The sequence below is a fragment of the Callorhinus ursinus genome, unplaced genomic scaffold (assembly GCF_003265705.2).
Source record: "Callorhinus ursinus isolate GAN/ISIS: 27379988/994484 unplaced genomic scaffold, GSC_fseal_2.0 scaffold67, whole genome shotgun sequence".
Classification (NCBI taxonomy): Eukaryota; Metazoa; Chordata; class Mammalia; order Carnivora; family Otariidae; genus Callorhinus; species Callorhinus ursinus.
This window is the reverse complement of record NW_027397129.1, coordinates 3,008,755-3,030,629: the sequence shown is the minus strand read 5'-3', so window position 1 is coordinate 3,030,629 and position 21,875 is coordinate 3,008,755. Positions and strand designations below refer to the sequence as shown.

General features: G+C 37.0%; 1 protein-coding gene across 3 annotated transcripts in view; it reads right to left on the bottom strand.

Moving 5' to 3' along the window:
- DIAPH2 (diaphanous related formin 2) overlaps positions 1-21,875 on the bottom strand; it is a 949,436-nt gene that overhangs the window by 5,340 nt on the left and 922,221 nt on the right. For 2 of the 3 annotated variants that reach the window (XM_025876973.2, XM_025876845.2), the window contains one exon: positions 6,390-9,116. In XM_025876973.2, coding sequence (XP_025732758.1) covers positions 9,052-9,116 — 65 coding nt within the window. In that variant the 3' untranslated portion in view covers positions 6,390-9,051. Of the gene's footprint in view, positions 1-6,389; positions 9,117-21,875 lie in introns of those variants that run through there. The other variant, XM_025876916.2, reaches the window with a different exon arrangement.

Genomic DNA, 21,875 nt, shown 5'->3' with positions numbered 1-21,875 from the left:
TGGTGGGAAGCGATAGGACTAGGTGTTCATTGTAGGAAAGTGGGAGAATTTAAGTGGGATGAGGATTAAGAGGAATTTATATTTGATAATTAGGTAGTAGCTGATAGTCTTGAAGGAGAGAGATTCATGGGAAAGTTGCTGCTGTTCTTTGATAGGATTATTGAGGACGCTTGTAGACTAAGAGGAAAGGAAATGATGGAATAATGGACACAAAAAGTGAAAGTCCTGGGGCACCTGGGTGGCTCAGTTGGTTAAGCGTCTGCCTTCGGCTCAGGTCATGTTCCCAGGGTCCTGGGATCAAGCCCCGCATCAGGCTCCCTGCTCAGCAGGGTGTCTGCTTCTCCCTCTCCTTCTGCCTGCCTCTCTCTCTCTGTCTACCTCTCTGTCAAATTTAAAAAAAAAAGTGAAAGTCCTTAAAAAAAAAAGTACCACACACTATAAGATCACAGCAAGTCAGCTTTTTATCCCAGATGCTCTAGAGTTGAAAGTCACTGATATCTAACAAATGCTATGATTTTTATCATTATCCTGAATTCTGCTGAGGGGCCTTATCCATGACCCGTCCCTTTCAATTCCTTTTCCTCCCTCCCCCAAGCACCGCCATAAGTGCTACCAGTTGTTTAACCAGGAAAAATACTCCATTACTTGATTTTTGTCAGGAAGTCTAGGCCACTGTGCTACTATGCCATAGGTTTCCAAAAACTATTCAAAGTGAAAATTCATAGTATTTGGGTATTTTCAATTTAATTCCTATTGTGATATTTGGGGTTTTGTAGGCCAACAGAAGGACAATAACACAAGGTACTTGCTAGGGGTTAGGGGGCAGGGGCGAGATGGAGCAGATTCATAAAACAGGTTCCCTTCCCAAACAAAAGAATATTAGCTAAAATAAAGTCATTCAGTGTTGCATGTATCTAGCAACTGAATGTATTGAGAAGGGAAGCTTTATGGTTCTTTGAGTAGAAAGGTATTTAGCATAAAGGGGATAGATTTGGGCACAGTTTGGAAGTCTGAGAGACTCCTGGGAAAATAGTAAAATGGGAGAATTTGCTGTTCTTTTAGAGAGTAATAATTGTTCCAGAACCTCTTAAATGTATGGTTTAAAATATTAACCAGACACTTGAGAAGTTTTAGCTATGAACTAATTAAAGCTTTTTCCATAAATTATACTTCATCTAAATGCCTTTCTTTCCTGTATGAGTCCAAAACTGAGTGAGTACATTTTAATGGCCACTCAATCTGTCAGTTTGTTTCTTCGAACAGCCATTCAGTGCTTTTCAGTATTATTAAAAAGAAAAGAGAAAAAAAATAGGAAAGGGAAAAAGAAGGAAAGAAAAAGAACACAACATGGAGAGCCTACCTTTGCCCTTCTTACCATAATCACTATATCACTGAATAAGTTCCTGTTCAGACTCATGTTCTCCTGCCTGCTCTGTCTTTATGACTTGATGCTACTTGTATGTAAGGCTTGTGTGAGCCATTCAACCGTACAGATAATAGGACTGTATCAAGTGTCAGAGCAGCAGCTGTGCATATCCATGGTATCATTGCAAAGATGAGCTATTCTTGTGTTCAATTTTTTGGTTGAAAGTAGCCCATCAGTAACTCAGGTCTAAAACCTTCGTGTTAGGTTTGTATTCTTCCTTTCCTCATACCCTCAACATCTAATCAATTGCCAGTTCTTTAGATGCCTCTTGGATCTGTCCCACTGATGCTACCCTAGTTTAGGCCCTCATTATTTATCAAAAGTATTGCAATAGTCTCCAACGAAGTTGGCCTTCTGTGACCTCTCCCTCTGTCCTACACAGAGCTTCCAGCATCATCTTCCTTAAGTGCCACATTATCATTGCTTTCCTCAAAATCCCTCAGTATTTCCCTATCATTTATAAAATCAAGCCCCAAATACACAACCACTGCTGCCTTTCATGGACCTTACACTCTAGTCAAACTTAATTATTCAATATTCCCTGTGTATGCATATCAAAGTTTGTACTTTTGCTCATGCCTTCCCTCACTCAGAAAAACCCTAAGCTTCATGAGAATAGGGACCACATCTATTTGGTTCACTGTTAGGTTCTCAGAGTCTAGCATTGTGGTTAATACATGATAGGTGCTCATTAAAAACTGACTAAATAGGGGCACCTGGGTGGCTCAGTCGTTAGGCGTCTGCCTTTGGCTCGGGTTGTGGTCCCAGCATCCTGGGATCGAGCCCCATGTCGGGCTCCCTGTTCAGTGGGGAGCCTGTGTCTCCCTGTCCAGCTCCCCCCTGCTTATGTTCTCTGTCTGTCTCTCGCTGTCAATAAATAAAATCTTAAAAAAAAAAAACCTGACTAAATAAAAGCTTCGTGTGTCCAAATCTACTTACCCTTTAAATTTCAGTTGAAATATCACTGTGCCAAAAAGTCTATACTGATACCTGCTTCCCACCTCAATACCTATACCTCATCTCTCTAAAACTGATCTGTTTTTTTCCTTAACTCCCATAGGCCCTCTCTCTCCCATTCTTATGACATTGATCACTTTCTTCCACCTTAGATTACAATTCTTTCTGTACATGTCTCATCTCCCACTAGACTGTGAGACTCCTCAAGGCAGGAGCTATGTTTAATTCATAATTATGCCCTGAAAAAGCAATGTTCACTGAATGGGCACTCAATGATTAGAATAGCCACACACGAGGCTTTAGCAAATCAGAGAAGTTAAGGGTTTATTATTATTTCTAATAATATGATAAGAGCTCTTCTGCTTTGTTCATAAACATCAAAAGGTGAAAATATTGTCTGGACTTCAATTAGACAAAATATAGGTGAAAATATTGGCTGAACCTCTTATTAGTCAAGATATATGGTCATCATGGCTTGAGATTGAATTTTGGCTACTCTCCAAAAACTAGAAAGTCATGATTCACATAATTCATGAATTTGCAAGTTGTTTTCTCCTACAATGCATATTAACTATAATAATATTTTATTTGGGACTCTCGACATCTAAATAAATTCAGTCTTTAAATGGGATCTTTGGCTATACATTTCCTTTTAATTTAAATCAAAACTATATGCCATGTTACATGCATTGCATATATATCAATTTCCAGATTTCCACTTTCCTTTGAGTTCTTGGCATTAAGCTCAAATTCCTCTAGTTGGGGATACTAAGGTTTTCAGACTCCCTACTAAGGAATTTGCCTCTGGGGGAGAAAAGAAAAAAGCTAATGTATTTGATTCCTAGAGCAACCCAAAATTCCATGGGAAACAACTGTCTTGTCAGGTACTTTGGATCATATAATTTATAGATCTGGTTATTACCTTGTCTAACCCTCCATCTTCAAGTCAACCCACCCATGACGAGAGATTCTTTTGAAAGCCCTCCAGAGAATAATTATATACAATGCTTTATTACTCATTCCAGATTTTTACCCCTCTGAGCAGTTGAAGTCCATTTGCTTTCATTCTATAATCAAGCCAAAAAAAAAAAAAAAATCCGAAACCAAAAAACAACTCTTTTCTGTATAAAGAGTTTCCCTGGAAGATATAAATCACCCTTCTGACTTTTCTGGACTCTTAAGTTGTGCAAACATTTCTACACTACACTGGCAGGAAGTGCTAAAGAATACCTAAAGAAAATCTTATGATTCCCACAGGTATGTGTGTCTGAATATATTCCATGATTTCCTCCTGACCAGGTCCTTAAAGAAACACTCTTGTAGGGGCACCTGGGTGGCTCAGTCGGTTAAGCGTATGCCTGCAGCTTGGGTTGTGGTCTCGGGGTCCTGGGATTGGGTCCCATGTCTGCCTCCCTGCTCAGCGGGGAGTCTGCTTCTCCCTCTCCCTCTGCCCCTACCCCCTGCTCATGTTCTCTCTCAAATAAATAAAATCTTAAAAAAAAAAGGAACACTTGTATTTCTGTTCAGTTGAAACTTCTCCTTCTAAAATATTCTTACATCCTGTCTTTATACTTCAGTTTATGCCTTTTCACTCATCCTTAATATTATCATAGGCAGACAACATTTAATGTATTATCTTAACTTTATTTAATAAGTGAGTATGCATTACATATAGATTGCAAGTCATTCTTGGTCCTGTGAAGAGACAGGTGGTTAATCTGAAGCAAAACGAGAGCATGAATCCACAGTTCTATTGCTACTGAAATACTTCTTCTGGGTGTCTTATATGGGCACAGTCTCCCTCAATACCCATTCAAAGCAGGCTTTGCTGTCACCTCTCCCTTCAGCTGAGGGATTGACAATATCTAAAGTTAGCTTGTAAAGAAACCTTCTGTATCAGAGGTAGTTTTATGCCTGCATTATAAATCATAGAAGACATTTGGTCAAAGACTCCATAAAAGGGGCAGAAGGTAAACACCAGAGCTCAGAGTTGGAACCAATTATTTTTTCAAGCTAAGCACTGGCCATAGTAGCAAAAGTATCAACCAAATTTTGGAATAGCCTGCTCAGCTATTTAACATCAAAGCATGCATAGCCTGTACAAACAATAGCTTTTTAGAGGAAACCTTGAGTTTGGCTTAAGCACCAAGAACACATTTTAAAAAGGGAAAAGTACATTTATGTGCAATGACTAGTGTAGTGAGCTAAATAATTGCTTCCCCCAAACACGCCCATGTTCTAATTCCTGGAACCTGTGATGTTACGTTATTTGGAAAAAGGGTCTTCACAGATTTAATTCAGTTAAGAATATTGAGATGAGGAGATTTTTATGGATAAACCAGGTGGGTCCTAAATGCCACAAGTGTTCTTATAAGAGAGAGGCAGAGGTAGATTAGATACACAGAAGGAAAAGTAATGTGAAAACAGAACAGAGAGAGATTTGGCCACAAGCCAAGGAAGGAATGACCGTCACAAGAAACTGAAGAGACTAGGACCAGATTTTCTTCTAGAGCTTCCAGAGGGAGTACAGACCTGCCAAGACCTCAATTTAGGACTCAATTTAAATTTCTGTTGTGTTAAGCTACCATGTTTTGTGTATTGTTACAGCAGCCACAGGAACCTAATACAGATTTTGGAAACAGGAAGTAAGGTACTCCTATAATGAATAACTAAAAATGTGGAAGTGGCTTTGGAGTGGATAATGGGTACCGGCTGGAAGAACTGTGAGGCATTTGATAGAAAAAACATACACTGCTATTAGAAATACGAATGTTAAAGGTGCTTCTGGTGAGCTCAGAAGGAACTGAGGAACATTTTATTGGAAACTAGAAAGAAGGCGATCCTTGTTATATAGTGGCAAAGAGCTTATCTGAATTGTTTCCAACAGTTATATGGAAAGTAGAATTTGTAATTGATGAACTTGGATATTTAATAGCTGAGATTTCCAAGCAAAGTGTTGGAGGTAGGCCCCATTTTCTTCTTGAGCTTACAGTAAAATACAAGAAGAAAGAGGTAAATTGAGGAAATAATTGTTATGCAGAAAGGAACCAGCGCTTGGTAATTCAGGAAATTTTGAGCCTGTTCAGATTCCAAAAGACGCTAAAATTAGCTGATGCACTATTAGGATAGTGTGCTCTGGAGATAAAGCCAACCTCTGGCTAGTGTTGAAGAGATTAGGCATTGACTCACGGATCCACTCGATCATCTCAACAGAAGCCAAGAATAGAGATGGCATTATCCAGCAAAGATCTGTGAGGACTCTTATCTCAATATTGAATCAATTTGACATGCACGGGAGGCCCACAAAGTTTTTGAGAAACAGTTCTAGCTTGGCCTGAAAAGGATCGAGACAGGACAAAATGAGAGAAAGTTGTCAGACTACCAAAGTTTTACAGGCAAGAAACAGGATGATAAAGCTGCAAACATGTGCTACCCTTCAATATAAAGGGTCATTCTTAGAGCAGAACTGCAGGTACAGAGGCAGAGACTTGATCCATGGGCCAAGAGGCCAGAACTGCAGGCCTAAAGGGTGGGGTCCTGAAACAAGGCGGATTGTCAGGCCAAGAAACCTAGGGGGATTTTGCCTGGCTGAATTTTGAGTCATCAGGCCAGGTGACTTCTTTCTACTTTCCATTTTCCCTGGTTTGAAATAGCAATGTCTATAACTCTTGCCCTATGCCTGTTCCACCATTGTGTTTTGGAAGCAGATAACTTGTTTTGCTTCATTTATTCACATTTGGAGAGGAATTTTGCCCCAGGATTTTCATCTATAACTGATTTAGATGATCTAGATGATGGGATTTGGGACTACTGAACTGATGATGTTTGGATGAGATTTTAGATTTAGAGTTGATGCTGTAATGGGTTGAGACTTTTGGGAATGTTGAGATGGGGTAAATATATTTTGCACATGGGACATATATAAATTTTGGGGGGCAGAGGGCAGACTGTAGTGGGCTGGGGGGGTGCCTCCAAAAAGGTATGTCCACATCCTAACTCCCAGAACCTGTGAATGGAACCTTATTAGGAAAAAGGATCTTATAAGAGAGGCATAGGAAGATTAGACACACAGAGGAGAGAGTGATGTGAAGATGGAGCAGAGACAGATGTAGCCATAACCCAAGGAAGGCCAATAGCCACTACATGCTGGAAGAGGCAAGGGAAGATTTTCCTCTAGAGACTTTGGAGGGAGCAAAGCCCTTCATTTTGGACATTTTGCCGCAGGGACCATGAAAGAATATATTTCTGATGTGTTAAGCCAAGATTGTGGTACTTTGTTACAGCAGCCAAAGGAAACTAATGCAACTTCTAAACATTCTAAGGATTTTGTATTTTTAAAAATCATTTTGAAGAAAATTTGCATAAAATGGTGCTTCTCACGTGGCAGTAATAAAGGTAACAAAAGACTTTAGTGTAATTTGGTTTTATACTAAAAATGTTACTATGTACTTTTTCTGGTGATAATTTTCAATCTCAAACAAAACTGCAAATGGCTAAAGCAGGACCATTATAAATCTGGGAAGCAAATCCTTTAACTCAATTACTGGAACTTCATGAAAGACCCTGAAAGTTTCCATACTGTTTGTGAAAACCATGTGGGATTTCTCTAAATACAAATATATAATTTATCAATAATAGTATTTCATTCATTCTTTTTCACAAACTTAAAAATAAGGCAAGTTTACGTTTCAAAGAGGTGAATAGTATCATCAGTATTTCTATCCTGACCATCTTTTTTTTTTTTTTTTTCAGACCATCTTGATAATATGGCATGGCAAATGCCCCTAAATTTTAGTCAGGGTTAATATTTCAAAATATCATTTTCCTACAGCCTGAAAGGCTACCAAAAGACTCAGACCATGCCATGAAGATTTCAGAAAAGATTTTGTGAAGTCAAAAATACACACATTAATTATTTACATAAATTTGTATATCTTTGTTGTTGTTAGGAAAAAGTGTATGAAATTGATATGACCCTCAAACTTGTTTGTGTATGCATATGTGTGTGTCTTAAGATAGGATAAAACCGTAAAATCTCAGATACTGTTAGTCTTTTTGATTTCTCTATTGTAGCAGCTTCAGAGATTTTTTTAAAATATCATACCCAAGTAAGAATGCACTGGAGGAAAAGGTAGCAGTTCGAATCATTATACATCTATATAAAGGAGACTGAATTATTGGTCACTTGTTTACATTATTTCAAATGGTGACCTGCCAAGCCAGTTGTCTGTTCTTTCTGAATGTCTATAGTGTGCTTTGGAGAAGTAGAAATAGGATCTTCTATATAAGAAATATACATATAAGAAATTTTTTACAGTAATGACAATCATCTGCACGGATTAGTTTTAAAATTACACTCCAGAGAAGTTATACCACATTATTTCAATGCATATTTTAAAGTAATAGACAAGTTAAATATAACTTTTATGCCTTCATCTATTTAAGAAAAATGTAGAGCATGTTTTTTCTCCTAGGGTTGTTTTGGCAGCATCATTTTAATTTGTTAATATAAGGTAAGTAAGTATGATGATGACTGAGAAGTTCACTTAGTCACTGGGATGTGGAATTATTGTAGGAGATATAAACATATACACATATATACACATACATACATATAATTTTTTTTCTTCTTCAGACCACCAAGGCAGAATTAGAAAGGGGAGTAGAAAGGCAGATAAAACAGTTGACCTTTCAGACAGTTTTCTGCTGCCTGCAGAGAGAAATCTTTTTCCTCTCAGGTCTTTTAGAAACTCTATTCCCTGCTTTCATGGGGGTCATGGGAGAAAGAAGCAATAGAAGAAATAAACCACAGAGAATAGGAATCAATATTTACCTTTAAAAAATCTTAATAAAGGTAATAGAATTTTCAGGTTCATCCCAGAATAAACATTAAAATGTGAGGTTTTTCTCAAAAAATAGTCATATGAAGTATTTGTATAAAGTAGATATATGTGCATTATTAGAAAATACCTCTTTAAATAAAATTTAAATCACTTTCTCTAACTGCTTCTGTTAAACTCTAGTTTATTTTTAGCAATGATAAGTGCCTGCAACATCATGCTGAAACTCTAGATTAATGATAAGTTTAATTTCAGCCAAAGCAGATGAATCCATCAGCTTTCACTTGAGATAAGATTCTAAATAAATTCATGGGGCTGAAGCAGTACTTTTTTTTTTAGCTTCCAAAATGGCTTCTCTTGCAGAGTACCTCTCCAAATCATTAATACACACATTTTCATTGGCCTTTCCTTTTTCTATGTAACAGGAATCAGAAGCAGACATTGAATAATTCTTTCTATTTCCTTTCTTTTCCTTTTTTTTGGGGGGGTGACCTGCAATTTGATTAACATTGTAATTTTTTGACAGACTGAATGTTTTTGAATTTCTTATACTTTTCATCATTACCATCAGGTCACACACAATAACAATACACATCTTTACACTAAAATGGAACACATGTTTTATAATCCTTGTAATTGTGTTTGTATTAGTATAATTGTGAAAGCATCTTGCAATAGCTGTAAAAATACATGCTATTTCACCCAGCTTAGCTTGATCCTTGCAGAAATGCATTTATTTCCTCTCTATCCCTTGAGTGGATATTTTGTTCTTCTCAAAATATATGATTTTTTTTACTTAAATATTTTCATATTCTTTGGCATCAGGATTCACTTAGATGAGACAGCTCCATTGTGGCGAGAGCGTGACCTTTCCAAAGGTACTCGTCTGTTATCTGTAAGACAAAGAGAAAAAGAACCAAAAACACGTGAACTTTAGATCTTGGCTATTACACAATGTCGGGTCAAGAGAGGTTTTTGAATAGTCCTGAAAATCACTTCAAATGAATATGTAAATAAGTAACAAGGAGCCCAGATCTGAGGAGGTCATGCTGCAGCTCCCAGGCTGAGTTCAAGAGTCCTGCAATCAGCAATAAATAACTTTTCTTGGTAAGTGAAATCAGAGTGATGAAAGAAATGGAAGAATTCTCTCAAGCACAGTCCCCTTGGAAATTGCAGGTGACAACAAAATTCCTTGGTAAAGATGTCAAATTGAAAGGATCTATGTACAGAGCCTTTTGTTGGAAAGCACTTCAATTTTCAATTCCCCATGAGTTTTCTTTTTCTTTTTTTTTTTCCCATGAGTTTTCACATTCTGTATATAGGCTACCTCTAGAGGACACCAGGGTAGGCAGAGCAGAAAAGAACTTTTATTTTTTTTAACAATGATGACAATATGTGCCAATCAAACAAGTTACTGAATCTTTGCCTGATTGTATGATGTAAACATATTCAACACATTATATAAGTCATTATGGGAATGAATAATGAATAGGTCCCATTCCCCTCAACCATCAGAGGAAGAATAATCACTGTAGAGATAACTGTTGGCACAAAGCTTGGAAAGCAAAGTTTAAAAGCATTGATGGTTGCTCAAAAGAGTTTTAGCTTTAATAGAGAAAAGGTTTACAGCTCTGCATTGTGATGATCACTACTTTGTTATTATCACCTCTGTTTTATGCTCAGCTTAAATGCAATTGATGCGGGTGAAAATCCCTTTCTGACAAAAGCATAATATACTTAGATTCTTTATTTAAAATAAGACTAGGTCCCTCAAAATAATGACAACCACCAGCACTTACATAAATGCTACCACTTCACACCTGTTAATTTGCTAATTCACTCAACATCCCTGGGAGGTAAGTCTATTTCATTCTACCCTATTATTTCTGCTTTAGTGATGAAAGGTTAAACAGCAAACCAGTAGTATGATGGGGGATTATAATGCAAAGTTAATGCCTAAGTATCAGGACTGCTTTGTTCAGAGGTAGATGTTGGGGCTCCCAAGCTACTAACCATATCCTCCCTGAAATGATGATGCCCAAAGAACACATCCTGCCTGTCCCATGGGGAGAATGGACCTTGGCCTTGTTAACATCGCATATGACTGCATTGAGCCAACTAGCCATAAGCTTAAAGTGCCTTATAAATGCAATAATATCACTGAGAGGTGAGAAAGAAAGGCATTTTCTCTATTCAGAGAAATTTCTGAGTGAAGGATTACTTGGGTATTCTTTTAAAGATACCATTTAAAAAAGTCATTATTTAGTTTGTGATCTAGATCACAATTCAGCAAAAATGTGAAGATAACATTCCTAGATAAAGGGCTTATTACTTAGATGTCACTAGTTTGCATACAGATTGATTTGGGACTTCTTAGACAACATTTAAAATGAGATTATAATATAATGGTTACCAATGATTTGCTAGTATTTAAACATTCAGTGTTAAAAGCCACCAAATATAAGAATGATGGTACCATTCTCAGAGGATTGTCTCAGCTCAAAAAAGGGCTTGTGCCTTGGTGGTCCTACACACTAAGGTCAACTGGCATTGCGCTCAGGAATGCCACTGGCTTCCCATACCATCACTCACAGCCCACTAGATTTAAGACAAGTACCACATTAAAAAAACCCAGACTCATAGCATTAAATGATGTGGTATCAGGATTCACTTATTGGTAGCATTTGTATGAGAAAATAAACTTTCAGGTGAAAATGAACTGAGGAAAGGACATTGGAGTTTTTGGAAGACAGGATAAACACTGGCTCAGGACCCAAATCTAGCTCTTGACATGCACAAGAGAGAGTGATTCTACATTTCCTCCCTCTTTCCCTTCTCTCTCTTTATATATTTTTGGTACCGAACTGATCCCTATGTTAATGAGATAAGAGGAAGCAATTCTGAAAAGGTTACCACGTACTTTTGAAATGTCAACGTACAACCTTATTTATGGTGAAAAAATGCCATTAGAAACAATGGCAACAATGGCAACAATGACTAATCTGGATTTTGTGATCAAATTACAATTTTCTGCATTTATATTAAAACTATTTTAGGTACAAAATATACTCTAGATTTGTATGGATCAGGCAGAAAATGAAATTTAGAAGATAACATGTTTATAAATGTATATGACATGAATATATATATTCATCTTTTTTCACACTCTTAATAGCTTGCAATCTAATGATGAAAACTTTTCATGCTCAAATGCATGTCTTCTTTGAGACAAAGACTGAGAATCAGTGAATTTTTTAAAATAAAAATTCTATAATTATAGTATTAAATACTAATGGGTAAAAATCTGGCATGGCCCTCATAAGGTAAGGGCACATAATTGATATCAAATTTATGAGAAAGCAAATGTTACATATTATTGCTGTCAGAGGTGATAAAAGTAATTTGGGTGATTTGAGAGTGACTGTATTTCCTATTTGGAGATGTAGGTGGAGGAAGTGAATGCCCATGTGATGATTGGAAAGTTGTAGGAGACCCAGACTGAACCAAATTCACTTTTTTAAAGGTTTTATTTATTTGAGAGAGAGAGTGAGCACATGTGAGAGATAGCACACGAGAGAGAGCACGAGCGGGGATGGGGCCCGCTGGGCAGAGGGGGAGGTTGAGAAGCAGGCTCCCCACTGAGCAGGTGTGGGGAGCCCCAACGTGGGGCTCGATTCCAGGACCCTGGGATCATGACCTGAGCCAAGGGCAGATGCTTAACTGACTGAGCCACCCAGGTGTCCCCAAATTCACTTCTATAACTAGTCTTATTCTCCCAACACTACTGATACTAGAATACTTTAGATGGCAAAAACAGGAGCCTCTCCTCCAAAAAGTCAATAGTTTAAAACATAGGTACTCACCTGAGATCATGTGGAAGGCTTTGTTAACAAATAGTGGCTTTCCTTTCCAATTTGCCTGTTGACTTTTTGGAAAGCAAAGAAAGGAAGAAGGGGGTAGGCATCTGTCTATGTTTGTATACTTGCTGGGGATATGAGATACTGGAAAACACATTTTATTAGATGATGGGGAGAACATGATTTGTCATAATCTTTCTCTGCTTTCATTTTCTTAATGTATGATGTAACATATGATAGTGAATAAGAAAGCCTACAGTGTCTAATATATCCTCATGATCTAAGAATTCATTAAGAAATTCTATTTGTTTGTAAAAATCAACAATTAATGCAGCATTAAAGCCTGAGATGTCAGTCCCAAGATGTAACTTCCAAATCTACCATAGTTGGGTATTCTCTTTGATCATCAAAGGCTTGTCTTTGAAATATGCCCCATGTGAAGGTGAAAAGATTCTGATATTACAGAGAGTGTCCTGATCATAACGTGAAGTTGGAGAGGGACACAGTTATATAAAAATGTGCATTCTATGGAGGAAGCATGATGAAAACTAAAACAATATTCCAATCTGTCATGAAAAGAGAATATGAATTCATGGCCCAGCTTTAACATGCTTCTGCACATTCTGAGTATCAGGTTACCAGTTCAAACCAATGTCAAGGTTTCTCCACTGTCATAACAGCAATAATCTTTATGCTTTTTCTGAATATAAATTGATTTGACATTCATCTCAAAACCTTCCCTACTGAGTCCTACAGTAAATGGATTAAACACATTACTGTATTGATCTAAAATTCATTCATGCAATCATTTATTCAGCAACTATGTACAAAGCACATCATCCAAGAAATACCTGAATGTTCCAAAGTTTCAGACCAATAGCTAAATTTACATCACTAATGTTCTTCTTACTGAAAACTTTGTCAAGTGAAATAACTGAGGAATAAGCATATTATAGATAAAGCTTAACCAAACACAATGTGAGACAGACTAAAGTACTCAAGCCTATAGTATGTAACCTGAAAATGTACAATTAATCCTTCAACAAAGTGAGTGTATGCCAAAGCTATGAGGATATATCCTACATATTTCATGAGTAGGACAAGTTGAGATTGAAAAACTGTGATAAAAAGGCCATGTTCATTATTCATTTCCCATCAGATTAGGAGTCTATCTGTTGTCTATGGAAGAACAGTTTCCTTCCTGGTATTCATAGGCAATGTAGATGTATCAATGTTAACCTAACAATGCACTTTCCCCTCCCAGCAGGGTAACATAAAATAGATGTGTTTGGTATATACTGTATATTATATTACAAAATATCCAATTTTAATGCAAGAAAACAAAGTAAAAGAAAACCTCTGTGATTTTTGGTGAACTTTGTTTTCTCCAAAGCCCTTCAAAAGTAATGGTGTGTAGATTGACCATCAGTGGGTAGGCATCATTTCCAACAAATAGAGCAGAGGACTGGGTTTATGCAGCTTAGGCTAAGAAAACCAAGAAAACTAAAGATGCTTCAGGAAATGTCTATTGAGTAGATGTTTGCTTTTCAAACACTAATGAAAGAAGATAATTTATCTTAGACTGTAATACTAAAATTGTCTCATATAAACTTACATTTTTCCCCCTTATGTCCCATGATTCCAAAGCTGTTTGGTTTATGTTTTTCTCTCTGATTTTGGGGATCCTAAATTGATAAAGTTTCTCATTCACTAGAACTGACTGTAAGGTAGCAGCTGAATTAGGCTTGGGCCTAATCTCTTGGTGGAAGACAGCCAACTGATCCATTAGTTGACCAGATTTGTTCTCTTCACTCTTATCAGAATAGTGATAGTGTCTTTAAAATACATATTTTCTTGAAAGAGATAGAGCAAACACATGTGAGTAGGGGGGAGGGGCAGAGGGGGAGGGAGAGAGAGAATTTTAAGCAGGCTCCATGCCCAGTGGGGAGCCCAACGCGGGGCTTGATCTCTTGACCCTGAGCTTGATTTCATGACCCTGAGCAGAAACCAAGAGTCGGACACCTAACCAACTGAGCCATGCAGGCACCCCAAGATACATATTTATTTTGAACTTAAACTATATGTGCAATTTGGTATTCTATATTTTCATTTAACATTATATTGTAGAAATTTTCCATGTCATTAACCTCCTGAAACATGATATTGAAAACATGATTTTTAATGGTCACATAATCTTTTTTATTTTGTATAAATACACCACAGTTTGGTTAACCATTTCTCTACTGCTAGATATTTAAATTGTTCCCATTTTTTTCTATTATAAAAGCCTCACCATGAACATCCTTGTATCTTTATATATACCATGTATGGAAGTGGCTTTGTTACGTATGCAAAATTAAATCCAAATTGAATTCCAGAGTAGTTGTATTAATTTAAATCCAACTGGCAGTAAGTACATTAATTTGTGTTATCACATTGTTGGGTATTAATCTTCTTAAAATGTGCTAAAATGAAAAGTGATTAATGGTATCTGATTTATTCTTTTTGTATTTCTTCAAATCCTTGTAAAGTGGAATTTTCTATATGTTATTATCTATATATCTTCCTTTAAATGCTGGCCAGGCCCCTTGGCTATTAATCTACTGGGGTCTTAGGTTTTGCTTTTGTTTTTATTTTAGAATCTACGTATTAAAGATAGTAACCAATGTAAATATTTGTTAGAACTATTTTCTTAGTTTGTTGATTACCTATTTAGTTTGTGTTGTGGGTTTTTAGGAACATATGGTTTCTTTTTTTTTCCATTATACTCTACATTTTTTATTTTTATTACTCAATTATAGTTGACATACAATGTTAAATGTTTGAGGTATAAAACACAATGATTTGACAGTTCTATACACTATGCAGTGCTCACCATGATAAGTGTAGTTATCATCTATCACCATACAATGTTACTACAATATTATTGACTATATTTCCTATGCTGTATTTTTCATCCCCCTGACTTATTTATTTTATAACTGGAAGTTTGTACCTCTTAATACTCTTCCCCTTTTTTGCCTATCTGCCTACTCCCCTCTGCTCTGGCAACACCAGTTTGTCCTCTTATTTATGAGTCTGTTTCTATTTCTGCTTTTTCTCGTTCATTTGTTTTGTTTTGTAGATTCCACATATAAGTGAAACCACATGCTATATGTCTTTCTGTCTGACTTATTTCACTTTAGTGTAATACTCTATAGGTCCACCTATGTTGTCACAAATGGTGTGTTCTCATTTTTTTATGGCTATTATTCCATTGTGTGTCTGTGTGTCTGTGTGTGTGTGTGTGTATATATATATATATATATATATATATATATATATATATATATATATATTCTTTCTCCATTCATCAGGTGATGCCTAGGTTTCTTCCATATCTTGGGTACTGTAAATAATGCTGCAATAAACATAGGGGCTTATATCTCTTCAAATTAGTGTTTTCTTTCTCCTCATGTAAATACTCAGTAGTAAAATTACTGAACAGTATGGTACATGCAAATCAACACCACAATGTGTTATGACCTAACACCAGTCACAATGGTTAGTATAAAAAAAGACAAGGAATAACAAGTGTTGGTGAGGATGTGAGAAATGGGAACCCTTAGCACTGTTGGTGGAAATGTAAATTGGTATAGCCATTTTGGAAGACTGTATGGAGGATCCTTTAAAAATGAAAAAAAAAAAAAAGAACTGCTTATCTTTTCTTTTAGGGGTTTTATGGTTTCAGGTCTGACATTTAGGTCTTCAATCAATTTTGACTTTATATTTTTGTATGGTGCAAGAAAGTGGTCCAGTTTCATTCTTTTGCATGTTGTTGACCAGTTTTCCCAACACCTTTTTTGAAGAGACTTTTTCCCATTGCATATTCTTACCTCCTTTGACATAGGTTAACTGCCCATATAAGCATAGGTATATTTCTGAGCTCTCTATTCTGTTCTCTTGATCTATGTGTCTCTTTTTGTGCCAGTACCATACTGTTTTGATTACTATGGCTTTGTAGTATAGTTTGAAATCTGGAATTGTGATACCTCCAGCTTCATTTTTCTTTCTTAAGATTGTTGTGGCTATTTGGGGTCTTTTGTGATTCCATATAGATTTTAAGATTATTTGTTCTAGTTCTGTGAAAAAAATACTACTGGTTATTTGATAGGGATTACACTGAATCTGTACATTGCTATAGGTAGTTATCAACATTTAAAAAATATTGGTTCTTCCAAGCGATGAGCATAGAACATCTTTCCATTTGTTTGTGTTGTCTTCAATTTCTTTCATCAATGTTTTATAGTTTTCAAAGTACAAAGGTCTTTCACCTTGGTTAAATTTATTCCTTGGTGTTCTTTCTGGTGCAGTTGTAAATGGGACTGTTTTCTTAATTTCTCTTTCTGCTACTTTGTTATTAGTGTATAGAAATGCAATAGATTTCAGAGCACCTGGGTGGCCCAGCTGGTTGAGTGTCCAACTCTCAGTTTCAGCTCAGGTCATGATCTCATGGGTCATGAGACTGAGCCCTAAGTTGAGCTCACTGCTCAGCAGGGAGTCTGCTTGAAGATTCTCTCCCTCTGCCCCTACCCCTGGTCATGCTCTCTCTCTAAAATAAATAAATAAATCTTAAAAAAGAAATGCAATAGATTTCTATATATTAATTTTATATCCTGCAACTTCACCGAATTTATTTATTATCTAATAGTTTTCTGGTGGAATCTTTAGAGTTGTCTATATATATGGTAATATGCCATCTGCAAATAATGATAGTTTTACTTATTCCTTACCAATTTGGAAGAATTTTATTTCTTTTTCTTGTATGGTTGCTGCAGCTAGGACTTCCAGTAGTCTGTTGAATATAAGTGACCAGAGTGGACACCCTTTTCTTGTTTCTGATATTAGAGGAAAAGCTTTCAGTTTTTCACCATTAGGTATGATGTTCATTATGCGTTTTTCAGATATGGCCTTTATTACGTTGACATATGCTCCCTCTAAACCTTTGTTGAGATTAGATTTTTTTTATCATGAACAGTTGTTGAATTTTGTTAAATGCTTTTTCTGCATCTCTTGAAATAATCATATGGTCTTTATTCTTTCTCTTGTTACTGTGATATATTACATTGATTTGTAGATATTGAACCATTGTTGTATCACTAGATAACTCTACTTGATTGTGGAGAATAATTTTTTAAGTATATTGTTGAATTTGATTTGCTAATATTTTGTTGAGGACCTCTGAATCTATGTTCATCAGGAATATTGGCCTGTAAGTTTTTTGGCAGTGTCTTTGTCAGGTTTTGGTATAAGGATAATGCTAGCCTTGAAGAATGTATTTGGAAGCTTTCCTTTCTCTTCTATTTTTTGGGATAGTTTGAGAAGAATAGGTATTAACTCTTGTTTAAATGTTTGAGAGAATCCACCTGTGAAGACATCTGGCCCTGGACTTTTTTGTTGCACATTTTAAAATTAATGATTTATTTTCATTATCAGTCTGTTTAGATTTTCTATTTCTTCCTCACTCAGTTTTGGAAGACTGTATGTTTCTAGGCATTTATCCATTTCTTCTAGGTTGTCCCATTTGTTGGCATATAACTTTTTGTAGCAGTCCCTTATAATCCTTTTTATTTCCATGGTGTTGGTTGTCACTTCACTTTCATTTCTGATATTGAGTCCTTTATCTTTTTCTTTATGTGTCTGTCTAAAGGTTTATCAATCTTTTTTTATCTTTTCAAAGAACAGCTCTTCGTTTCATTGGTCTTTTAAATTTAAAATTTTTTAGAAAATATTTCCTTTATTTCTATTCTAATTTTATTGTTTTCTTCCTTCTACTAATTTGGGTTTTGTTTGTTCTTCTTTTTCTATTTCCTTTAGGTATTAGGTTAGATTATTTACTTGAGATTTTTCTTATTTTTGAAATAGGTTTGTATTGCTGTAAGCTTCCCTCTTAGAATTGCTTTGGGTGTGTCCCAAATATTTTGGACTGTTGTGTTTTCATTTTCATTTGTTCCCATGTATTTTTTTATTTCCTCTTTGATTTCTTGGTTGACCCACTGGTTGTTTAGTAGCATGTTGTTTAGCCTCCATGAGCTTGGGTATTTTCCAGTATTTTTCTTGTAACTGATTTCTAGTTTTACACGTTGTGGTCAGAAAAGACTCTTGGTATGATTTGAATATTCTTAAATTTATTGAGACTTGGTTTGTGGCCTAACATGTGAGGTATCCCAGAGAATGTTCCATGCACACTTAAAAGGAATGTGTATTCTGCTATTTTTGGATGGAATGTTGTGTATATATCTGACAAGTTCATCTGGTCTAATGTGTTTTTCAAAGCTACTGTTCCCTTATTGATTTTCTGTATGGATGATCTATCCATTTATGTAAATGGGGTGTTTAATAAGTCCCCTACTATTACTGTATTACTTTCAATTTCTCCCTTTATGTCTGTTAATAGTTGCTTTATGTACTTAGGTGCTGCTATGTTGGGTGTATTGATATTTACAATTGTTATATCTTCTTGTTGGATCTTTACCATTATGTAATGTCCATCTTTGTCTCTTCTTACAGTCTTTGTTTTAAATTGTTTTGTCTGATAAAGTATTAATACCCCATTTTTTTCACTTTCATTTGAATGAAAGATCTTTATCCCCTCACTTTCAGTCTGCATGTGTCTTTAGGTCTGAAGCAAGTCTATTGTAGGTAGCATATAAATAAGTGGTTTTTTTGGTATCCATTCCTTCACCCTATGTCTTGATTGGAGCATTTAGATCATTTATATTTAAAGTAATTATACATAGGTATGTACTGCTGTCCTTTTGTTAACTGTTGTCTGATTGTTTTTGAATTTCTTCCCTGTTCCTTTCTTCTTTTGTTCTCTTCCCTTGTGATTGATGACCTTCTGTAGTCTTATGCTTGGATTTCTCTCTCTCTCTTTCTCTTTCATTGTACCTACCATAGACTTTGGTTATCATGAGGTTCATTTATAACATCTTAAGTATATAGCAGTCAAGTTGTTGGTTGCTTGAGTTCAAACACATTCTAAAAGCACTACATTTTTACTCTCCCCTCCATGTTTTATGTATATGTCATATTTTATATCTTTTTACTTGTGAGTCCCTTAACTATTTTTTGATAAAATTATTTTTTAAAGATTTTATTTTTAAGATTTTATTTATTTTTTTATTTACTTGACACAGAGAGAGAGAGTGAGAGAGGGAACACAAGCAGGGGGAGTGGGAGAGGGAGAAGCAGGCTTCCTGCTGAGCAGGCTTCCCCGGGAGCCTGATGCGGGGCTCGATCCCAGGACCCTGGGATCATGACCTGAGGCGAAGGAAGATGCTTAATGACTGAGCCACCCAGGTGCCCCTGATAAAATTAATTTTAATACGTTTGTCTTTTAGCCTATACTAGCTTTATAAGTGACTGATCTACTACCTTTACTCTATGTTTGCTTTTACTCATGAAATTTTTTCCTTTCATAATTTTCTTCTAATTATGGCCTTTTCCTCTTAAAGAAGTCCCTTTGACATTTCTTGTAAAGCCAATTTAGTGGTGATGAACTCTCAGTTTTGTTTGTCTGAGAAACTATCTCTCCTTCAATTCTGAATGATAACCTTACCAGGTAGAGCATTTCTGGCTGCAGGTTTTTACCTTTCAGCACTTTGAATATGTCGTACCATTCTCTTCTGGCCTACAGAGTTTCTACTGCAAAATCAGTTATATGGGATTTCCCTTATATGTAACTAGTTGCTTTTTCTTGCAGCTTTTAGGATTCTCTCTTTAGGTTTAATCTTTGATGTTTTAATTATTACATGTCTTGGTGTGGACATCTTTGGGTTCATCTTGTTTGGGGGTTTTCTGTGATTTTTGGACCTGGATGTCTGTTTCTTTCCCCAGGTAGGGAAGTTTTCAGCTATTATTTCTTCACATAAGCTTTCTGCCCCTTTTTTTTCTCTTATCTTCCTCTAGGACCCATATAATGTGATTGTACACTTGATGTTGTCCCAGAGTTCCCTTAACTTGTCCTCATTTTTAATTTTATTTCTTTTAAAGATTTTATTTATTTATTTGAGAGAGAGAGAGAGTGTGTATGCATGCACAAGCAGTGTGAGCAAGAGAGGGAGAAGCAGGCTCCCTGCTGTGCGGGGAGCCCAATGCGGGGCTCGATCCCAGGACCCTGGGATCATGACCTGAGCCAAAGGCAGATGCTTAACCAACTGAGCTACCCAGGTGCCCTACCTGTCCTCATTTTTTTAAAATTATTTTTTGTTTTTGCTGTTCAGCTTGGGTGCTTTCTATTACCCTGTCTCCCAGATCACTGATCACTTCTTCTGCATACTCCAATCAGCTATTCATTCCCTCTAGTGTATTTTTCATTTCAGTTATTATATTCTTCAACTCTGATTGGTTCTTTTTTATATTTTCTATCTCTTTGTTGAAGTTCTCACTGAGTTCATCCATTCTTCTCTCAAGTCCAGTGAGCATCTTTAGGACCATTACTTTGAACTCTTTATTAGGTAGACTGCTTATCTCCAGTTCATGTAGCTATTTTTTTGAAGTTTTGTCTTGTTCTTTCATTTGGAGCATATTCCTCTGTCTCCTCATTTTGTTTTGACTTTCTGTGCTTGTTTCTTTGAATTACATAGAACAGTTATTTATCCTAGTCTTAAAGGAAGGGCCTTGTGTAGGAAATCTCTGTGTGTACCTGGTTGTTTTGGCTGGCTGGCTGGAGCTGTAGCAGGCACCGATTGGGGGTCCTGGGGCATTATGCACCAGGGCCACCCTAGTGGGATGGCTGCAGCTGAAGTGGGCTAGGGGTCCCAGGGCTCTCTACACAGAGGGCATCTTGGCAGGACAGCTGGAGCCAAAGCAAGTGCAGGCTGGGGCTCCTGGGGCATTCCTCTTAAGGGCACCCTGGCAAGATGTCTGGAGCAGAAGCAGGCATGGGCCAGGAGGTTCCACAATGTTCTGTCCAGGCGGCTCAATGGCTGGATGGCAGTAGCTGAGGCAGGAATGAGCTAGGTGGTCCTGGGGTGCTCCATGCAGGGGGTATCCTGGTGGGATGGGTGGAGCTTAGGTGGGCAAAGGGCAGGATGTCTTTGTGCAACTCCATGCAGGAGGTCCTTGGCTGGGAAGTCCTCAGATGCTCCATGCATGGGGTGTCATGGCAAGTCCTCTGGAGCTGAATTGGGTGCAGGCCTTCGGTGTCCCCGTATGTGCTTCACTGGGGTCACACTGGGGGCCTGAGGCTGATGTGGACTAGGGGCACAGGACTCACTGAGGTGGGAGGCTGGGCTAGGGTACCTGGACCCTGCTTCTGTCTGCATTATCAAAGTGGAGAGGAAATGTAAATGTAAATGGCACTTGCCAGCACCTCTGACCCCAGAGAGTGTTCCAGCAGCTTCCCTGCCATTTGGCAGATGCTCTAGGGCTGGCTCTTTTATATTCTAGTTTCCTTTTAAGCTGCAGCTTTCATTCTGTGCCCCAGAGTGGAGGAATCCTCTCCCAGTCCCTCAGTACTATCCCTCCCCACTGCAGTTTGCAGCATCAGGGGTGGGGTTCTCATGATTACCATGCCTCCATCTCTCCTGCCATTCTCTATGCGGTCCCTCTGTCTTTTGTTGTGCATAAGTTGTTCAGTCAGCCTTCAGTTCTTCAGGAGGAATTGCTCTATATGTAGGTGTAGATTCAGGGTGTCTCTGCAGGAGGTGACGTCAGGGTCTTCCAATATAACCATCTCAGATTGGAACTCATTTTTATTCTTTAAGTAGCTAAATCTATTGGTCTTTTACACTGTGATCTGCTCTTTTATTT